At 34.0% G+C, this 21,186-nt stretch overlaps 1 protein-coding gene across 3 annotated transcripts in view; it reads right to left on the reverse strand.

Annotated features, from left to right (window-relative positions):
- LOC136026190 (large ribosomal subunit protein uL16m-like) overlaps nt 1–21,186 on the reverse strand; it is a 287,794-nt gene that overhangs the window by 236,417 nt on the left and 30,191 nt on the right. For all 3 annotated transcript variants that reach the window (XM_065702508.1, XM_065702509.1, XM_065702510.1), the window contains exon 4: nt 14,049–14,180. In XM_065702508.1, coding sequence (XP_065558580.1) covers nt 14,049–14,180 — 132 coding nt within the window. The remainder of the gene's footprint in view (nt 1–14,048; nt 14,181–21,186) is intronic.

Consider the following 21,186-nt stretch of genomic DNA (forward strand, 5'->3'; position numbering starts at 1 on the left):
CCAAACCCAATCATCATCGCTATCATTTTCAGTTTTGATATGTTTTGACTCTCGCTGTCCAGGTGGATCTTCATCTAACTGCGCAGTTTTGCGTTCTTTAGCCTCAAGCCTGTTTCCTTGCTGTTCCTTTGATTCCTCGGCACGCTTTATTTTCTGACTTTCTCTATCAGCAGCAAGTTTTTTGGCATAGACTCTTTGAGCATCTTCATCGGCTTTTGCCATTGTAAGTTCATCAGTCATTTTAAACTTAAACATTAATAGATTTCTACGTGAACATATATGTCTTAAATATCTTTAATGACGTCACCGTCATAGCAAATATGACGACAACTAACTTCATAGCGTCAGCCGACACAGAAACATGACGTCACCTGATCCACAGACAGACAACTTATTTTTATATAGATAGATAGATATATATATATATATATATATAAATATATATATATATATATATATATATATATATATATATATATATATATATATATATATATATATATATATATATATATATATATATATATATATATATATATGCATATATATGCATATACTGTAACGAGAGCTCGGCGCCTTCCATGTATGGATTCTCATTGTCGCTCTTCCTCTAACCACAGACAATTTGAGAAAATTTGCTGTCTTTTCATACTGGATCTTTTCAAAGATATTTGATTATTGAAGCAAGTCCGATTTCTAGCAACAATATCTACTAAGCTTAAAATTTCTTTTTTTATTTGTTAAGGTTTTTGAATAGTTGTATTCCCTTGTTAAAATATCTAAAAATATTTTTACAGTTACCAGATTTTTGCTCTTTAGGCAGCTTAATGTCTGTTCGTACTAAACTTTTCAAAAATATTTGACTATTGAAGCTTCCCCGATTTCTAAAAACGATATGTACTAAGCTTGGAATTTTTGGTTTTATCTCTTTGTGACTGCATCGAGAGAAATTTTATCTGAATATAACTCATCTTGAGGCTCGAGAAATATTTTTTGTAATTGTAGATCCAAAAATTTATATAGAATTTAGGTTTCTATCCTTTGGTCCAAAGGAGAATCATTCAAATGTAATTATTCAAAGTGGATCTGCTACAAAGAAAGACCTGTTCCTGTGGATCTGCTTCACTTTCCTCTTAAGACCTGACAGGGACAATTATTCTACAGCAGCCAGAACGATCCGTCACAATTTAGTAGTTTATTTGATTAAACAACGATCTTCCAAAATAAATGGGGACGAAATTACTGAGGCCCTTCCTTAATGTAAGCACACAAAACACCATGAAAAATAGTAAATACGGGGAAAGTAAAAGAATTTCAAAAGAAGCTGAAGTGGTATAAATAAAGCCATTCAAAACAAAAGCTCTTGGCTGTGGTGGTGAAATTATTTTGGAAATTAGAAGGAATCTCTGTTTCAATTCAATGATGTTTGCTAATTTTATGACTTTTTGCAAAAATGTTGATGCAATGGAAACTTTAATTTAAGTACGAAGGACAGGGAAAATTAATTAAGATTGTTTGAATTGGTTCATTGGAAACTTACACGACCATATATGCCTTAAAAAGTAGGAAACAGCAGGACAAATCTTTGCTTAATTGTTTCGCGGTTCAACTTCGCAACACTAGACAAATTTGATACTGCCCTTAACGCTTGATAATACTGCGGCAACCAAAATGAGAATCTTAGAAAATTACGTTTTCCAGGAATCAATAGACCTAAGGTGGATTCATGATTTTTTGATAATCACCTAATTGACGACCACGATGTTCTTTACTTAAACCTGTTTTTAACTTGATGAGTGCTATGGAAAGAGTATGGTGTGTGCCGAAGGTACTGAGCCCAGACGTTTTTCTCAATATTGAATCACCTATGCTGAGACTAGGTAATACGTCATTAACATGTTGCTATATTATGAGCGATTTGTTTTATTTAAAAAACTGTTGTCTTTTATATAGATTAACAGCCTATATGTCTTACAATTGTCTATTGCCAAGTCCACTGCCCTTTGCTTGAGTCTATGTTTAATTTGGTAAGCGTTGCAGAAACAGTATGGTAGGTACCAAAAGCTAATGCAGACGCTTTCTAATGAAACACCGCCTTTGCTGACTATTAGTGTGGAATAAAATAGATTAGAACAGGGTTTGACCTGGTATCATATTATAAGGTAACTTTTTGGTTTTAAGGCTTGTTGTCTATTATATGTGACAACATCATACATGTCTCAATGTTAAAGGCTAATAACTGCCTAAATGTTAATAGTAACTAGCACCCTAATTTTTAGGAATGGACTTAAGGAATTTACATCACCGCAATTTTTCTGCATAAAAGAGAGGACTTCTGCTTTCCGATTGATAAAGCGAATTTTAAGAAATTATCAACAGCGTTTTTAGCTTAGAGTGCCAAGCAAATCAAAATAATAACCTTTTTGCCTCCTTGGAGTTATATCAGTTATTTTATGTAATAGGAAAGAATATTTTAGTTAATTTTCTATATATTTACTTTAGTTATTTCAAAATCATTAAATTCTTCAGGTAGAAGCCTACCAAGTTTTTGTCAATGCTACCAAACTAAACTGTGAAAGACAACATGAGCCTTTAAAAGAAACCTACACCTTCTTAAGCTGTTTGTTGTGGTATTCTTTCAGCTTTTTTGCTGATTTTTTACCCATTAGCACTCTCATTTTATTTATTTAGGATTTTTTTTATTTGGCACTAGCTACTACCAAAACTGCATTTCTGAATATTGAGTATATTTTATTAAAACTTAATTCCCAATTCTTCCAAATTTCTCTATTTCGTTTAAGTTTCCACTTAGCCAATTCAAACGGTCGAATTGAATTTCCTTCTCCTGGGTACTTTAAGCATCAACACACATTTCAAGATCAGAACCATCTTGATCAAAATAAAAAAATTTACATTTCTTTGTTCGAGAGTGCAATTGAAGACATTGTTTTTAGTAAATAGCACTTTCAATTTCTTTTTTAGGTAGTAGTTAATTGGGATGGGCCCTCAGGTCATGATTATAATATACTTGGTGAATGTGTTAAGGTATATGGTTAATGGTGTTGACTGGAGGAGGCAGGAGAGGGTGTAGGTTGGTTATTTTGTTTTTATAATATTAGAGCATTTTTGCCACCCTTCGAACAAGTCTATTTTTGTTTCTAAGAGCTGTTACTAAGCCAGCGATTTTATTTTGTTCGGTATATTAAATAAATCTCTCTCAGCCTGAAGAATATCGTACAAATCTCAAGATTTTGTGGAGGGGGAATGCGACGCCTATCTTGATATATTTTTTGTTAGTAGTTTTCCCGTACAAACTGTTACATGGCAAATAATTTTCCAAACTGATGTAAGTTAAGAGAGAAAAAAGGGAAGTTGCTAATTGCTAACTGCTAACTGCTAGCATGCGAACTAACACGGAAATGCAGTCCAGCATGTCACCAAAAGGTTTATTTCTGGCTCTATCAGTTGGTAGAATCAGATTTAAACTATAAAAAAAAAATTGTTTTTTGCTTCAATGACAGAAATGGTATATGCGCTATATGGTAAGGCTGGGTTCGTATGAGCGCTATCATGAAAAACTTATCTTTGGAGTTGATTTAACTTCTTCTCTTTCAAATATAATTGGAAGGTTCGCTTCCAATTATATTTGCTATTCCAATTATATATTTCCATTTATCTACTCTGAATACTTCTCCCAGCAGGTAAAGAAAGCTGGTTGTGGGTGTAAATTGTCACTTTACAGGCTAGCATCGCAACACAGTATAACCACTGAAGAAGCTAGCCTTTGGTTTTTTAAGATGAGGACCAGTCAGATACAATACTCAATAGACCTATATTCAGTCTTATCAAGTGTAATGCCAACCCTTCCAAGAGAACCAGGAGCGCCCACCTGGCGCAACCTACCACAAATAAGCTTTAGGTATATAAAGGTAGTACTGTCGAAAAACATCTAAGATACATTCCTTAGATGTTTGTAATAATTGATGCGTGGATCAAACTTCATTTCCGCCTGTTTCCAGAAGTTCCTCATTGATGCATCTCTTTCTCGCAATTTTTGAAAGCTATGAACACAGTTAGTGATATGAGTTCCATTTTTAGCTTAAACAGGACGAAAGTTTCCTAATAGCTTATCTGTTGCTTTTAGTGTTCTGAATGTCAGAGCGAAGTATTTTCTTATGATTGTATAGCGGTTTCCATGACTAGCATAATTAGCTCCGAAAGTATAATATCTGACACAAGCAGTTTTGTTCTAACTGATAACTTAGTTTTAAAGTATCAAGGTCATCATAATTAAAATATTTTTGCTTCCAGAGCCATCTTAGGTCTATTCATACCTGAATTAAAAAAAAAAAAAAAAACTAGTTTTTTGAACTGAAAGTAAGGAGCGACATTAAAACTTAAAACGAACAGAAATTACTCCGTATACGAAATGGGTTATCCCTTCCGCAATCCCTCGCTCTTTACGCTAAAGCTTTTAATTGTTTTAAAAAGTAGAATTGTGGCAAAGAGTCAAACTTTAGCGTAAAGAGCGAGAGATTGCAGAGGGGACAACCCATTTCATATACGGAGTAATTTCTGTTCGTTTTAGGTTTTAAAGTCGCTCCTTACTTTCAGTTCAAAAAACTAGTTTTTTTATTTAATTTCTGAACGTTTTTGAATTAGTGCATGTTTGATTTTGGCTCTCCACACATAAATTATTGAAGTGAAATTTGTATATTAATTTTTTTTTTTTTTTGGCAAATTTCTCGGTTACTTAAAAAGGCTACTAGAACTTTTAATTTTTAAAGAACTTTTTTATTAGTAAAAAATATGCGTGACTTAAGAATTAACTTACGTAACAAACTTTTATATTCTTATATTTTTATTATGTGTACAAGGGGGTTTGTACCCTCGTTAATACCTCGCTCTTTACACTAAATCGTAAGTTTTGTCCCAATTCGTTAAGAATGACCCCTGAATCAAAAAGGCCGTAGAATAAATAGTTGAAATTACTAAAAAATACTTTAGTATAAAGAGCGAGGTATTTATCTCCTCCTAAATACCTCGCTCTTTATGCTAAAGTATTTTTAGAACCCCTCATATGCATAATAATCTCTGTTCGTTTTAAATTTCAATGCTATTCCTTACTTTCAATTGAAAACCCGTTTTCATGTTTATTTTTTCATTGTTTTTTTATAGTAATGCTAGAAAATCCTGCGCCCTTTTCATTGAATTTTTCTTCCCCCATGACACATTCCTCCAAGGAAAGATCCTCCCACATAGCCCCCTCCCATCAACACCACCCCCCAAACCAAACAAATCCCCCTGAAAACGTCTGTACACTTCCCAATAACCATTACTATATGTAAACACTGGTCAAAGTTTGTAACTTGCAACCCCTCCCCCAGGGATTGTGGGGGAGTAAGTCATTCCCAAAGACATAGTTATTATGGTTTTAGACTATGCGGAACATAATGGCTATCTCAAAATTTTAATCCGTTGACTTTTGGAAAAATTAGTGTGGGAGGGGGCCTAGGTGCCCTCCAATTCTTTTGGTCACTTAGAAAGGGTACTAGAATTTTTAATTTCCGTTAGAATGAGCCCTCCCGCGATATTCTAGGACCACTGGGTCGGTACAATCACCCCTGAAAAAAAAAAAAAAAAAAAAAAAAAAAACACCCATTCGTAATCTGTATTCTGGCAAAACATGCAAAATTCCACGTTTTTGTAGGTAGGAACTTGAAGCTTCTATAGTAGGGTTCTCTGATACGCTGAATGCGATGGTGTGATTTTCGTTAAGATTCTATGACTGTCATTAGTGTCACAATACTTTTAAAACAACTTAAGAAAAACTTTTCAAAAGTCGTTGGATTCAAACAGTTCGTGGTAATGAACTGTAGTAAGGAGTCATAGAACATAATGGCTATCTCAAAATTTTAATCCGTTGACTTTTGGAAAAAAATGAGCGTGGGAGGGGGCCTAGGTGCCCTCCAATTTTTTTGATCACTTAAAAAGGGCACTAGAAATTTTCATTTCCGTAAGAATGAGCCCTCTTGCGACTCTCTAGGACCACTTGGTCGATACGATGACCCCTGGGGAAAAGAAAAAAAAAAAAAAAAAAAAAAAATAAACACGCACCCGTGATTTGTCTTCTGGCAAAAAATACGAAATTCCACATTTTTTAGATAGGAGCTTGACATTTTTGCTATAGGGTTCTCTGATACGCCAAATGCGATGGTGTGATTTTCGTTAAGATTCTATGACTTTTAGGGGATGTTTTCCCCTATTTTCCAAAATAAGGCAAATTTCCTCAGGCTCGTAACTTTTCATGACAAAGACTAAATTAATTGAAACATATATTTAGAATCAGCGTAAAAATTCGATTCTTTTGATGTGTCTTTTAGCATCAAAATTCCGTTTTTTAGAGTTTCGTTTACTATTGAGCCGGGTCGCTCCTTACTACAGTTCATTACCACGAACTGTTTGAATCCAGCGACTTTTGAAAAGTTTTTCTTAAGTTGTTTTAAAAGTATTGTGACACTAATGACACATTTTCTGCAGTGTTGCCACGCTGAAATTAAATTAAAAAGCACTTTTAGTAGCTAAAAATTCGAGCAATAACAATTTGTTGATTTCTAAAGACAGCTACACCTTCAAAGGAAAGCTAATCGCATTTCTTTTGTTTTTAATTTGTCACCCCCTACCACCAATAACTGCATAACTGTTCAATATATTATTTATAGACAATGAAAAATTGATTGGCTGTCTCATATGATCTTCGCAGATGCGATTATCCTTTAGAAAAAACTACATCATTGGAACCACCATAGCCAAAAACTTCACTTAGGAGAATTAAAGCCCCTCATCTTGAGCAACTAAGACGATAACTTTTTGTGCATGGGAAGCAATGATGTACCTCCTTTTCTTTCCTTACCAAAATAGTGGTAATAGAATCTTGGGAGGGGGCTTTTTTGAAAGAAAACCGCCAAGGCTAGTGCCTTTTGCAAGTAACAAAAGATTAACAATAGTATAAAAAGCAATTTCGACAAAAACTTCATTTTTACATGAGAAAATGATGTAACACGCATATCTTTCGGAAAGTTCCTTCTCTGGGGTATGATGTCATATCTGAGTTACTATGTTATCTCATTCACGGAAGTGTCGTCATATTCCTCGGAATGTCGTCATAAACTGGTAATCCTTTTATAAAATTACAAAAATGAAAATAGTGACTGTACCATTCAACAAATATTGCAAAATATCTTACTATTATCGATTATTTATCAGCAACAACAAAAATTAACCACCTAACCGGTATTTTTCTCAAACTGAAGTTTAATAAGACACATTTTTTGCCAAAACTGAATTTTTGGAAGCTCAGCTATTATTGAAATTTCGGTTCATTCTTAATTAGGTTCCAGGAAAAAAAAGAAAAAAAAGAAGCTTTTTCCTGCGAAATGCTCAGTATATAGCTTTTTACAATATTTGAGCCATGTCAGCAAATTACGGTTAAATAGTCATTACTCAAAAAAATTAATTTTATTTTAGTAATAACATTACTAAAAATGTTATTAAGATAAGTAGAAAGAATTTACAAGTCGCATCCGATAATAACTGCACTTTGGTTTTCTCCCTTTGACAAGTAATGGTAATCCATATAATGAAGAAGGGAGAGGGGGCTTGTGCAATATCTAAGGAACTGCCAAAAATATTAAGTTGCACCTTTTAGGGAGTGTGAAGGGAGATACTGAAATAAATTAAGAAACTACGTACATCCAGATTTTCAAAAGGGTGTATCTGTGATATCTCAGAAATTGCCGTGGGTATCAAGATGATTTCACCAAGAAGCAGGCGTCGTCATTTCAAAAAATGACAACGTCTCAAATTTCAATCTGTTAGACTAAATAACTCAAATATTATGTTAATATAAGTTTGGATTGGTTACTAGTCGTTGTTCAAACTGCAAAAGCGTCACTGTCACATCCTAGTTTCGTATGAGCTTCGGCCATGGTCTAACACGAAGAAAAGCTTCATCTGAACATAATATCTTAATCGAAATCAAGAGAACTGTGGATTTCATCCTAAAACTTTGTTTAGAATCCAACCCGAGAGACACCTCTAAAGTTCCTTTTTTATCTATAGTTTTAATGAAAATGTCAAAACAGTGAAAAGGGTAAGTTAATTATAGCGGAAGCAAACTTAGCGTAGTCAACTACTTTCTCATAATACAGAAGAAAAGTATGTCCGAACAGCGACTTTTTATTCCTAGTTAAACTTCTTTTTTAGTTTTCTCTGCTCTTTATTTGACAATATTAATCGATTGACCATCAGAAAAGCTCAAATACACCAAATTCAATCATACACCTTAATACAAAGTCCCATACAAAAATCTCTGGAAGTTTCTTTTACGCAGTCAACTACTTTCTCCATTATATCGAAGAAAAGAGGATTCCAAACTGATGGAAGTAGCGAAAGGGGGTTGTTTATCATTAATGAAATCTCTATTTTCAGTTTTCTCCGTTTTTTGTTTTATGAAATGAATCGAAGGGTCATCTGAAGAACTTAAAGAACATCACTTACATAACTCGTCTTGCGTTTGAATCAGAGCCGTATACAAAATTATTTTTTGGGGAGGGTGGAACAAAAAAAAACTTAAAAAAACGCATCAAAAATTTGTTTGTATGTATTTTTGTGACGATTTTACGAAGCAGACATACATTTCGAGGGGGAGGGTATATACGACAATCCTTGAAGCTTCATTCACACAGTCAACAACTTTCTCCAAGATACAGTTAAGGTAAGCAAAAAGCGATTGTTTACCTGTTATTAAACGTCTTTTTAAAATTATCCGTTATTTGTTTTAACGAATATATTCGTGTTGGCATCCAATCAGCTTCAGGAACACAACATTGGTACAAAGGCAAGGGGAAGAGCCGATTACCCCCCTCAAAAATTTGGAAAATAAATTTTGATATATTTTGATTTTTTTAAACGAAAGAATACCCCCCTTTTAAAACATACTTTTTTCTGTCTTCATTTTTTACACTTTCCTCCCCCCCCCAAAAAAAAAAAATTGAATAGGTGTTATCGAATGCTAGTCCCTAGCTGTCCCTTGTGAATCTTCAATTATGGTTATCTCTATAAGTCGAAAAGCTTTCTGGGAATAGCATACAGCAAGATTTAGTCTTTAAATTCTCCTCAAATCTACAATGAGCAATTTAAATTCAGGGGAGAGCAGTTCTGCCTGCACTTTTATTTCTAAGGTAATTACTTGAGAGATGTTCCTAACAGATAGCTTATTCAGTTGCTTAGAACCATTTAATTAGAGAAAATTCATTAAAGATAAATGACCTAGGCGTTTCAATTTAAACAACTGGAGACCTGAGACTTCTAATCGAACCAGAATTTAGCAAGACACGTTATAAAAATGGTAACACTCCTTTTAATGGCATCATTCATGGGAAACAAAAAGAAAACATACCGATTTTTTTTTTCATTGATAACGTAAGAAAAAGGATAAAGACCCTCCAGAGCCATGGATGACGCATAAAGTGTCGACAATTGTCAACCAGACCAAAGAATCGCAAAGAAGAGTCAAACGAGGATAATAACAGCCAGTGAAGAAAACAAAGATTCTTATACAAATATTTCGGTCAAAAACTCCGCTTCACCGTCTCTACCGCAAATAATGAAAAACTTCAGATAAAATCGTAAGGATAAAATAAAAACCAAACCTTAAAACCAAGACTGAAACTAAAATAGGGAAGATGCTTTAAAGCAACAACGGTGAAATGGCAGTTTTCACCGTTATTCTTTAACCTTTCACCGTTGCTTTGAAACGGTTTACTTTGTTCCAGTATTGGTTTTAAGGTTTGGTCTTTATTTTATCTTTTCGATTTTATCTGGATTTTCTTTTTTATTATTTGTACAGAAGACAGCCAAGTGGAGGTCTTGACCGAAATATTTGCATAGTCCTTTCCGTTTTGGTCACTGGCGGTTATTATCCTCGTTTCTGTCTTCTTTATGATTCTTTCGTTTGGTTGACAATTGTCGACACTTTATGCGTCATCCATGGCTCTGGAGGGTCTTTATCCTTTTTTTTACGTTATCAAAGAAGAAAATGGGTATGTATTCTTTTTGTTTCCCATGAATGATGCCACTACAAGGTGTGTTATTATTTTTGTCTTGTCACGAATAGCCAGTGCGGTCTCATCTTTACTATTGTCAACGCTTCAGTTGCTGGGTATTATTCACACAAACAGGTAGCACCCCAGTGGCATAACCCTACGGTAGCTGGGATTCAACCTTGAGCCCAGTGCAGGCAAGCAGAGATCAATCCACTGTGCTACTGTGATATTACTTAAGAGAGACTAATTCTGTTGTTTCGGTAGCAAAGGTATTATCAGTTACTTGATGCGATGCCATGAGTCTTGGCAATTCATTAATTATCGGGTAAGTTATTTTCACAATAATTATGGCATCATCAATAACCTAATGACATACCACTGGTCTTGGCGATTGAGCGATTTTCAGCTGCCCATTGGCAACTGAACAGGTTAAATATAGCTTAATAGTACCCGAATAGCCAACCCCTCGAAAAGTGTATTTTGATCAGGCCTCTGGCGGTTACAGATTCTCTTGTAAAATTCCCTTGTAAAAATGCATAAAAATACCTTAAATAAGTGACTATTTTTAGACAATAATATATATATATATATATATATATATATATATATATATATATATATATATATATATATATATATATATATATATATATATATATATATATATATATATATTATGAAAAGAGAAATCACCAATGCAACAGCACAAACACATAAAAAAAAAGGAGATAGAAGAAGAAAAGGAAGACTGTTTTCCTAAATTAGTGATTAATATAGACCAGCACTTGAATGAGGCCTTAACCCTACCCATCCATACAATCACATAGGTCAAACAGCATAGCCATACACAATCAACCATAAAGAATAATCCATGGACAGGCAGTCATGTCGTCAATAAGTATAAGTCGTCATTTACCAAACAATAGAAACAATAAAGACAAATAATTCAGAGGCAACAACCAAACACAAGAGCTCATCAGGAGAATACACTTGCCTATAGGGTTTCGGCACTTTAAATTCTCTACCGAGTCATGTGTTGTGCCTACCAAAGAATATCCATGGCATCCCCGAGTCAGGTATCACCCCCAAAATACATGCCTATGAAAAAAAAACAGCAAATGTGGAACAACCAAGTAACACCAAAACAAGCTTATCCTGTTAATATATTCCTCTTTTTAGCAACAATAGGTAAACTAAATATGATAAATTTTACCAAATCACAAATATTAACACTTTGCAAAAAACCTGAATGAACTAAACAATTATAGAATTCATCTTTACCATGTGGCTATTTTTTAAAAAAATCTGCTCTATTAGAAACACAATTCAACATAAATGGCGCTGCATCATCTTTTGGCGAACCTCCGAAATTAGCCGAAAATTTCTTTAAGTATTTCCAGATAATTCTTTTGGTATTTATTTAAAAGTTCATTATAATGAAAACTAATTTTTTTTAAATTGCCAAGTTAATTTATTTGCAGAAAAACCTCTTAATATCAACTTTTGGCTTAAGATTTTACATCAATTTTTAAAATCAATATAATTACTAGAAATCTTTGCATAACGAACTAACTGTGAGAAAAACGCAGAATATGTGATACTTGAGTGTATATTACTTTCAGGGAATGGGAAACTAATCACTTCAAAATCAAAATCATCCGTTTTATTATACATTTTAAAACTTAATTTATAATTATCAGAAATAATAATATTTAAATCTAAGAAATGATCTTCATGATCATGACTAGGTTCAAGAGTAAGCTCTGATGGATATATACTTTTAGAAATATCAATGAAATCTTTACAATTTAAGACCAAAATATCATCTAAATATCTTTTATTATTTGACGAAACATGTTTTAAATTATTCTTATCCATCATATATTTAAATTCTAGTTGACTTAAAAACAAGTCAGCTATAAATGAGCTGGCATCCCCCCCCCCATGGGAATTCCCACGATTTGCTTGTAAAAATCACCACCAAATCTTATATAAGTATTGTATAAAACAAATTCTAATAACTCAAAAGTCATATCCAAGCTGTAACATCTCAAGTTAACTGTAGTCTTAAAACGATTTCCATATAGCTTTTTTATTATAAGTGTCTATTTTTAAGAACCTTTTACTAGATAAGAGGAAAGATTTCTTGATAACGATTTTAAATTATCTAACACTACAATAAGAGATAAATTAGTATACATTGTCGCAAAATCGAAAGACTCAATTCTTTTGGCTGAAACCATTGTTAAAGAATCTATCACCTGCAGTGAATTATTAACACTCCAATATGGATTAAAATTCGAAAATTTTTTAATACCAGAACAATAGGTTTTAAGTTTATTTACAATTTCCATTAAAATTAAAGAGATGTCAGTAGCAGCAATGCCGGTTGGACATTTAGCTGCTGCAGCAATAAAGCGTGGGTGATTCTTATGAAATTTTACTGTCCAATATAGGAAGAGGAACTTTTTATCATTGTCATTTATTTTAATATTAAAATTTTTAAAAAGTATTTCTTCAGTCTTTTCAATTAAATTATCATCCTCTCAAGTTCAAGTTCTATTTATTTTCATAAAATAACAATAACAAACATTAATAAATAACATTAACATTAGTTGTGTTTGTGCATAACTCCCTTTTTAAGATACAAAAGGCTAGTATCATTTACAATTTTGTGATAAAACAAAATATTTACCAGCGGTATTCTTTTTTTTAAACACAGAAAAGTACATTTAACAACGCCATCTAACCTTTAACGCTTTTTTTCTTGTTTTAAGGCAACCCTTATTTGTTGTATACTCGTCATTTCAGGTTCTGCAGAATATAGAGGAGGACAAAAGAAGGTAAAATTATTTTACCAGTAGACCAACCCACTTGATGTAAAATAGCCTACTTAACATCCACACATTTTTCCTGAATAACATGGGCCTACTTCGTCTAGATAGGATTTTAACTTACATAATTCTTCAAAGCAAAAAATAACGAAAAGCTATCACTTATACAATAATATAAAATCAATCGTATAAAATTACCAATTAATTACATCAACTGTCCGATCTCCTTTGAGATTTGATATTTCTAATGAAGTTACCAGACGCTGCAATAGTATTGGCGCTAGTAACTTCAACCCTGCCTTCCCGTGTTAAATCACTGAAGACCTACTCTTTCGCTGAATAGTCTTGTAAGTTTTCCATTTTTTATGGCCTGCACAATACGACTTCACATTGCTGCCAAACCACGGATACACGTAAATTATCTTTCTTCACAAGGATAGGAGACTTCACTGTCAAAAAAGCAACAGCGATTTTCCCCTCTATTTTTCCTGAATTAATATATTTGTCTTTATCAAGGAGATGGATGAAAGGAAACGTGACAAGAATAATTGAACAATGAAGAAAAGAGCGAGGTATATATTAAGCAAAGAAAAGCAGATAAGATTGATTTGATTTCAACAAAAACCACCATGAAAAAAAAGCCAAAAAACGAATATACAAAATTCGAAGACAGTACTAGGATTTGATGAAAATGTGCATAAACAAGACTTGGGAGAGGAAGGTCGAAAGGGAAAAAAAATTATTTTTAGGTCATAATATATTAAATGGCCTAGAGGGTGCACCTCCTATTATCGTCCCTCCCAAACCACTTCTGTGGCCACTCATGGGTCAGTTTGACGTAATCTGATAGTTTTTATTTTCTTTTCTCCCTCTATCAACATCAGCCACTCCCTATTTCTTTCTCTGTGTCTTTGTCTCAGTCAATTTAAGCACGTCAAATCAAGTTACACTTTGGCTTTTAAATTCTAAATAGTAGACGGTTCAATTGGTTTTTAAAATCAAAATCTATTAAAATTCCCAGGGAAACCTACAGTAAAGAGAAGAAACAAAATAAAAGAGAAAGTAAATAAGCTTAAAATAAAATGAAAAAAGAAAAGCAAAAGAAAACCTTTTTAGTTAACGCTTTCCATGGTGCATCAATTCGCCACTCTGCAAACATTCTTCTTTGATCCATCTTTCTGATAATCCCTAGCCGCAACATTTCGTAATGACCCCATTTCATCCTCCCGCCCTGCTCAGCCTAGAAATAGGGGAAATAACAGTTGCAATATATGAGCATTTCAAAAACCAGACTAATCCACTTTTTATATGCTAGCACAAAAGGATTTAAAAGACTCTTGACCTTTTAATTTAAGAAACAGATTCTTTACTTTCATAAATAAATACTAAAAAGGAGAATTAAAAGGAAATATAGTTAATAAGGGGAAAAAGGTCAACATGTTAAATTGACTAACTCTGCAGTAAAAAATAGTCTCTTGTTTTTGGCTACTCAATGCAATTCATGATTTTCACAATGTAGTGTAATTAAACAGTTATAAAAAAAAAAGTGACAGTAATATATGGATCTTGTCTATATGTGGATCAAATGTAGGAGGACTGCGGGCACGAGCCCCAGTTTATCAGTACGTATGCTTTCCATATTAATGCGATATTTATAGAAGTTACCCATTTTTATAAGTTTTATCACCCAGCACCCAGGGAAAAATAGAATTCCTGCCAACACTCTGATATACGTCAAATTTTGCTAATAGAGTAGAATATTTTATAAATAACACATTGCTTTTGAAAGAAAGAAAACATGAAATCTCATTTTAAGATAATCAATTTTTGTGAAAGAAAGCGAAAAAATTCTTAGATAAGACAAAGTTTATTTTAATAAAGAAAAAGTTTCTCGTCACTTAGCTTCTCTTCGTATCTCATCACATGGCGACATTACTTAGTGGTTTTCACAAGGCATTACTGAAGATCTTCTGTCAGAGCTTTGACTAAAGACATACTCAAATCCTTCAATCCTCGGTTTTATAGACATCATACTCTACTCAAAGACAGATCTTCATCCATTTCCTATTCCTTTTCCTATGTTCAGAAGTAGTGAGAAAGCCAAAAGTCCTGAGTTAATTTTTTTTAATGGATTCTTTTAAGAACGGATTTTAAGACAATATATTCTTAGGATGAAGAAGGTTTCTCGACTTTTAGCTTCTCTTCGTCTCTCGTGGCATAGCGAAGTTGTTAAGTGGTTTTTGAATGGCATTATTAAAGATCTTCTGTCGGAGCTTTGACTAACAAATCCTTCAATTCTTGGTTTTATAGACGTTACACTCTAGATCTTCATCTATTACCTATCCCTTCCCTATCTTCAGAAGTAGTGAGAAAGCCAAAAATCCTGAGTTAATTTTTTTTTTAATGAATTCCTTTAAAACCCATTTTATGACACACATTCCTAGAGAAAAAGAAGGTGTCTCATTGCTTAGCTTCTCTTCATCTCTCGTCGCATAACGATGTTGCGAAGTGGTTTTCGCATGGCATTATTAAACATGTTCTGTCAGAGCTTTGACTAACGATATAATTAAATCCTACCAAACAAATATTAAACCCTACTCACAGACAGATCTTAATCCATTAGCTTTCCCTTTCTTACCTTCAGAAGTATCAAGAAAGCCAAACGTTTAAGGCAATTTTTGTTTAATGGATCCATTAGATACTCATTTCAAGACAACATATCAAGAAGAAGGAGGTTTTTCATCGCTTAGCTTCTCTTCATCTCTCGTCGCATAGTGACGTTGTTTAGTGGTTTTAGCACAGCGTTATGAAACATCTTCTGCCAGAGCTTTGACTAGCGATATAATTATACTGCAAAATCTCCGGTTTTATAAATATTACACCTTATTCAAGGACAGATCTTTATCCATTAGCTTTCCCTTTTCCGTATCTTCAGAAGTAATAAGAAAGCTAAAAGTTTGAGGTAGAAAGAAAAAACTTCCTTGAATGGATTCCTTTATATACTCATTTTAAGACAACATGTCCCTAGAGAAACGAGGAAGCTTTCTCATTTAAAGAATAAACTTAGGACTAATCCACATGGACCCTTCCGGGCAAGTTTAAACCGTTATTAAGAAAGCAAAATAAAAAAAGTTCCCTCGGAATTGTCATTTTCCTCTTCTCTCTCAAGACAGCAGCATTAACAACTTTTTTGAATGCATTTCAAAATAGGCTTGGAACTCCAAGCACGCTTTCTGACAACCACAGAGAAGGCATTTCGGGTCTTATCACAATAAGCTGCTATATTAAAAGCTGTATATACGTAAACATCTCTTAAACTTGTTGACAAACTAAAACTACAAAACTATTTAGCTTTTGGGTGAATGTTTGCTCCCCATAGGCGATGCTGTTTTAAAGTAACCGCATTATAATAATTTTAAACTAGCAAATCTGAATCACGTCAGATTATAAACTGTTTCAGGAGATAAAGTATAGTATTATAAACTTAATAAACAGACTTAAATTATTTTTCGAAGTTTTTTAAAGTGTTTTTAATCCCCAAATATTCATTCCAATAATTTCAGTGCATATAAATACATACACTGTATTTATATGTCAGAGTTCAAAGTTCAGTTCACTGTCAGAGTTCAAAGAGTGAAGAGCTAACCAGTTTTCAATTGAATCGGATATAGTCCTTGCTGAAAATTTGATGAACTTGCGTGAATAACCAAGCACATATTACAAACGTGAGTACTTTTTGGGCGGCAAATTGGAACATTTTGTTGTTGAAATTTGTTACCTGTAGTGCCCCCCCCCACTGTGACTGAAGATCGTAAAATGGCAAAATACAAACCGTTCAATCTTGTCCTAGCTTCATTTCAGGATACCCCTTATGGCCATCAGTAGTTATTAAAACCACCAAACTAGTACTGCTACTACTAATAACTCACTGCAGCACCAAGCGACCTGAGGCCAACACAGCTACGCAAGCTCCTCCTCCAACCTAATATATTTAAAGCCTCCTTCTTTACACCCTCCCAGGAAGTTCCCATTTCCTTTAAATCTTTATTTATGACATCCTCCCAACCCAGACAAGGACGACCTGCTTTCCGTGTAGCCCCGGACGGTTGGCCAAAAGGGACAATTTTCGGTAACCTGTCATCCTTCATCCGTAGAACGTGGCCTAGCCATCTCAACCTTTCTTTCATTATACCCCTAGAAAGCGGGATTGAACCACGTTTTTCGTACAATCTACTGTTTGAAAAACGGTCAGTCAGCCGGGTACCCGGAACAATCCGTAGACAATTTTTCTGGAAAACATCTAGTAAATTTTCATCTGCTTTTCGGAGCGCCCATGCTTCAGAACCATATTTGACCACTGTCATCACTGTAGCTTCCAATATTCAAATCTTGGTTTGCAGACTTATCTTTCTATTCTTCTAAACTTTTTTTAACTACGATAAAACACCCCGAGCCTCAGCTATTCTACTTTTAAAATCTTCACTACTCCCACCATCTTTACTAATAATACTACCAAGGTAACTGAAGCTCCCAACCTGATCAATCTTTTTGTTACCTAATGTCACCTGTTCATCTTCACTTATTCCTAGCCTTAGTGACTTATTCTTCTTAACATTAATTTTCAAGCCTATTTTAGCACCCTGAACTCGCAAAACCTCTAAAAATTCATTTCATTTTGCTCACACTTTCATCTAATATGATTAAATCATCAGCATAATCTAAGTCCAGGAGCGTTCTTCCTCCCCATTTGATTCCGTGGTCTCCAATTGCCTTTCCTGTGCTCCTTAAGACGAGATCCATCAAAATGATCCATATAAAGGGGGATAGAACACAACCCTGCTTAACTCCTCATTTAATACAAAACCAGTTGCTAACCTCATTTCCTACCTTAACGGCAGCAGTATTATACTCATACATAGCACAAATCACTTTAATGTATTTTTCTGGTATACCATATAACGATAAAACCTTTGTTAACGCTCTTCTATCAACAGAATCGAAAGCTTGCTCATAATCGATAAAACTGAGGACCAAAGGTGTTTGACAACGAAGGGACTTCCCAATTATTAACCTAAGAGTGAAAACTTGGTTGACACAACCTCTACCTTTTCTAAAACCACATTGTTCTTCCCTTAAAACTTTGTCTACAGCATCTCTCAGTCTAAAAAGCAACTTATTACTCAGTAATTTGCTACCTACAGAGACCAGACTAATGCCTCGATAATTACGACACTCACTCTTGTCACCTTTCTTATACAGTGGTTTAAATAAGGTTTTCCTAAAATCATTGGGAACTTCCCCTTTTTCAAAATCATGTTCATTATCTTCAGTAGCTTATTCCTAACCTCAGAGCCACCATATTTAAGAAACTCATAAATCATGCTATCAGCAATTGGAGCCTTATTATTTTTTAATCCTTTTAGTACTGTCACTAATTCTTCCTCACTAAACAAATCTTCCTTCACATCCAAGGTATCACAAACTTTTTCATTTTCATCTATATCTTTTCCTGCAACTGTATCTCGGTTTAGCACATTCTTAAATGTTCCACCCATCTTTCTTTGACTTTTCCCTTATCACTAATTGTGGCCCCATTTCTACCTTTAACTGGGACTAGTCCGGATTGGCTACTCCCTTTCAATTCATTAACATGGCAGTATAATATTTTACTATTATGCCGTCTAGCCACATCTTCCAGATCCTCAGCAATTTTATCCATGGCCTCCACTTCACATTTCCTTAGTTCATATTTAAATGCTTTCTCCACTTTCCTTACATTCCTTTTGTTTTCATACGACCTATCACTCATATAATTCTTATACAAATCCCTTCTACTCTCTATTAAACCTAAAGCTTTTTCACTAATATTCCTAGTTGCAGTCTTAGCACTCTTCCCTAAAACACCATCAGCAACTTCACAAATTGTTTTTCAGAAATTATTCCATCCATCTTCCACATTGTCAAATTTTAAACTCTCAAGTTTAGTATTTAACTGTTCTTGGAAGTTTTTTCTCAAATGTTCATCCTGGAGTCTACCAACATCATAACTTTCCGGGAGGTAGTTACCCTTCCGAATTTTGAACTTTAAATTAACCTAAGACACTACTAAATGGTGATCTTTACTTTTAACATCAATAACAGCACTCCTATACACCCTAGTATCTTGTATTAATCCTGCTAGTCTTCTGTTTACAATAACATAATCAATAAGGTTCGCTGTCTTACAATCACGTGAATACCATGTCAACTTATGGGCAATTTCGTGACCAAACACCGTATTGGTTATAACTAGGTTTTTATACCTACAAAATTGCAAAAGCCTATAGCCATTACTGTTTTCTTTTCCTACACCAAATTTACCTAGGCTAGGATACCATCTATCCCTATTTCTACAAACCTGGGCATTATAATCTCCTAGCAAAAACACCCTATTTCTACCTGGTACCCTTTCTATTTGCTCCTTTAACTGTAAGTAAAATTCATCTGAGTCTCTCGTATCTCCATCAGTTGGTTCAACGGGGGCATATACCACTGACCAGAAAAATCAAGCTAGATATCTAGTCTTTTGCTATGGTAACCACTCTGAGCATGATATAGCTGAAGTACATATCCGCAACTGGAATTACCATTTTAAAGAAGCTCGTGTGAGGACAGATAAAGATGTAAATAAAGCTTTTGAAGAGCAGCGCTTATCCCCTGATATTTTCAAGACTCTAAGTATAACCTACTTATCACTACCCGCTAAAACCAAGGGGAAATCCAGCCTAGCACCATTAACTCCAACTTCTGCAGTAACATCAACTTTAAAAGAAATAATAAATAAAACTCAAGAGGAACTAATGAACACTAAGCATAACCTAATGAATGATATTTCTCGTGTCGTATCAAATACAATGAAAGATTGCCGAGCTTGGGAAATTATCAGTGAAGATATTGTGAACGAAGTTTATGATTCGATTTTCCTTGAAGATAATGCCAAATTTGAAAAAATTGAAACAATTTTCAAAAACTTTATATTGCAGTGAATTTGCTTGAAAATAAAATTTCTAAATTAGAAGACAGGTTTGACCAACTAGAGCAGGATACCTTACTTGATACCCTAACTTTCTACAGTGTGAAACAAAACCCCAATGTGGAACTGAGAGAAAATCTTAATGGAGTGATAACACAAATAATGAGCTTGCAAGATTTCAAAAAAATGGACCTCTTAAAGGCAAATCGTTCCACATGCCTACTACTCAAACTGAGAATGTGAAAATCGCCCCAGTTCTAGTAAAATTTTCAAGCTTAGATACTGCTCGTAAAGTGTTTGCAGCGAAAAGAAAGTTGGCAAAGTCAGGTGTATTTGTTTTAGAAAACCTAACTAAAAAGCGTCGAGATCTATTAAACGCGACTCCTAGCACCTTTGGCCCAAGAAGTGTTTGGTCTGATCATGGACAAGTTCTAGCCAAAGTTCCGGGTGAAACTCGTATACTCAAAATAAATTATTTGCATGAATGTATTAGTATGTGACTGGTTAATATTTTCTTGATGAATACGCTTTCCTCAGGTCATTCTGTTTTACAGTTTCTTTTTCATTTCGTTTCATTTTTTTTTTTTTTTTCATGTTCATGGTTCATCCCGATAATACCCGCTGTGCTATTAATTATTTATGTATTTGTAATCCTTTGACAGGCTTTTCTTTCGCAATAGATTTAGGTAGAGATTTCTTTTTTGTTCATCTGGTGATTTGGATGGAATCCAAGTAAAACCTGCTTTTGTCAATATTTTAAGTCATGAGAGACGCCTTTGCGAGCTTGAAAATAATCCTTTTGATCTAATTAGTATTGTAAATAATTCTGTGGGTCAGGTTAATCAAAACCTGATTAATGTAAACCCTGTTTGTAATAGTAAATATGTTTCGAATTTGGGGGGAGAGCAGGTTACCAAAGGAAATTATTCTCTGACTGCACGTCAGCTTAACATTCAAAGTCTCTCCTCGTCAATAGATAATTTATAAATTGTCTCGGATGGACAGCCTGATGTTGTTCGTTTGTGCGAGACATTTTTTTGGATTCTGGCAATGAAATGCTATTGGATATCCATGGCTACAAAATGGAACATATAAAACGCTGCAAGATGGCTAAAGCAGATCTTGCCATGTATATATCTAATATTTTGCATTGCTGCTTGCGGGATGACTTATCAAGGAATTTTGAAGGTATTTTTGAGTCCAAATTTATAGAAATTAGAGTTAATGGTATTGA

Source organism: Artemia franciscana, chromosome 4 (assembly GCF_032884065.1).
Source record: "Artemia franciscana chromosome 4, ASM3288406v1, whole genome shotgun sequence".
Taxonomy (NCBI): Eukaryota; Metazoa; Arthropoda; class Branchiopoda; order Anostraca; family Artemiidae; genus Artemia; species Artemia franciscana.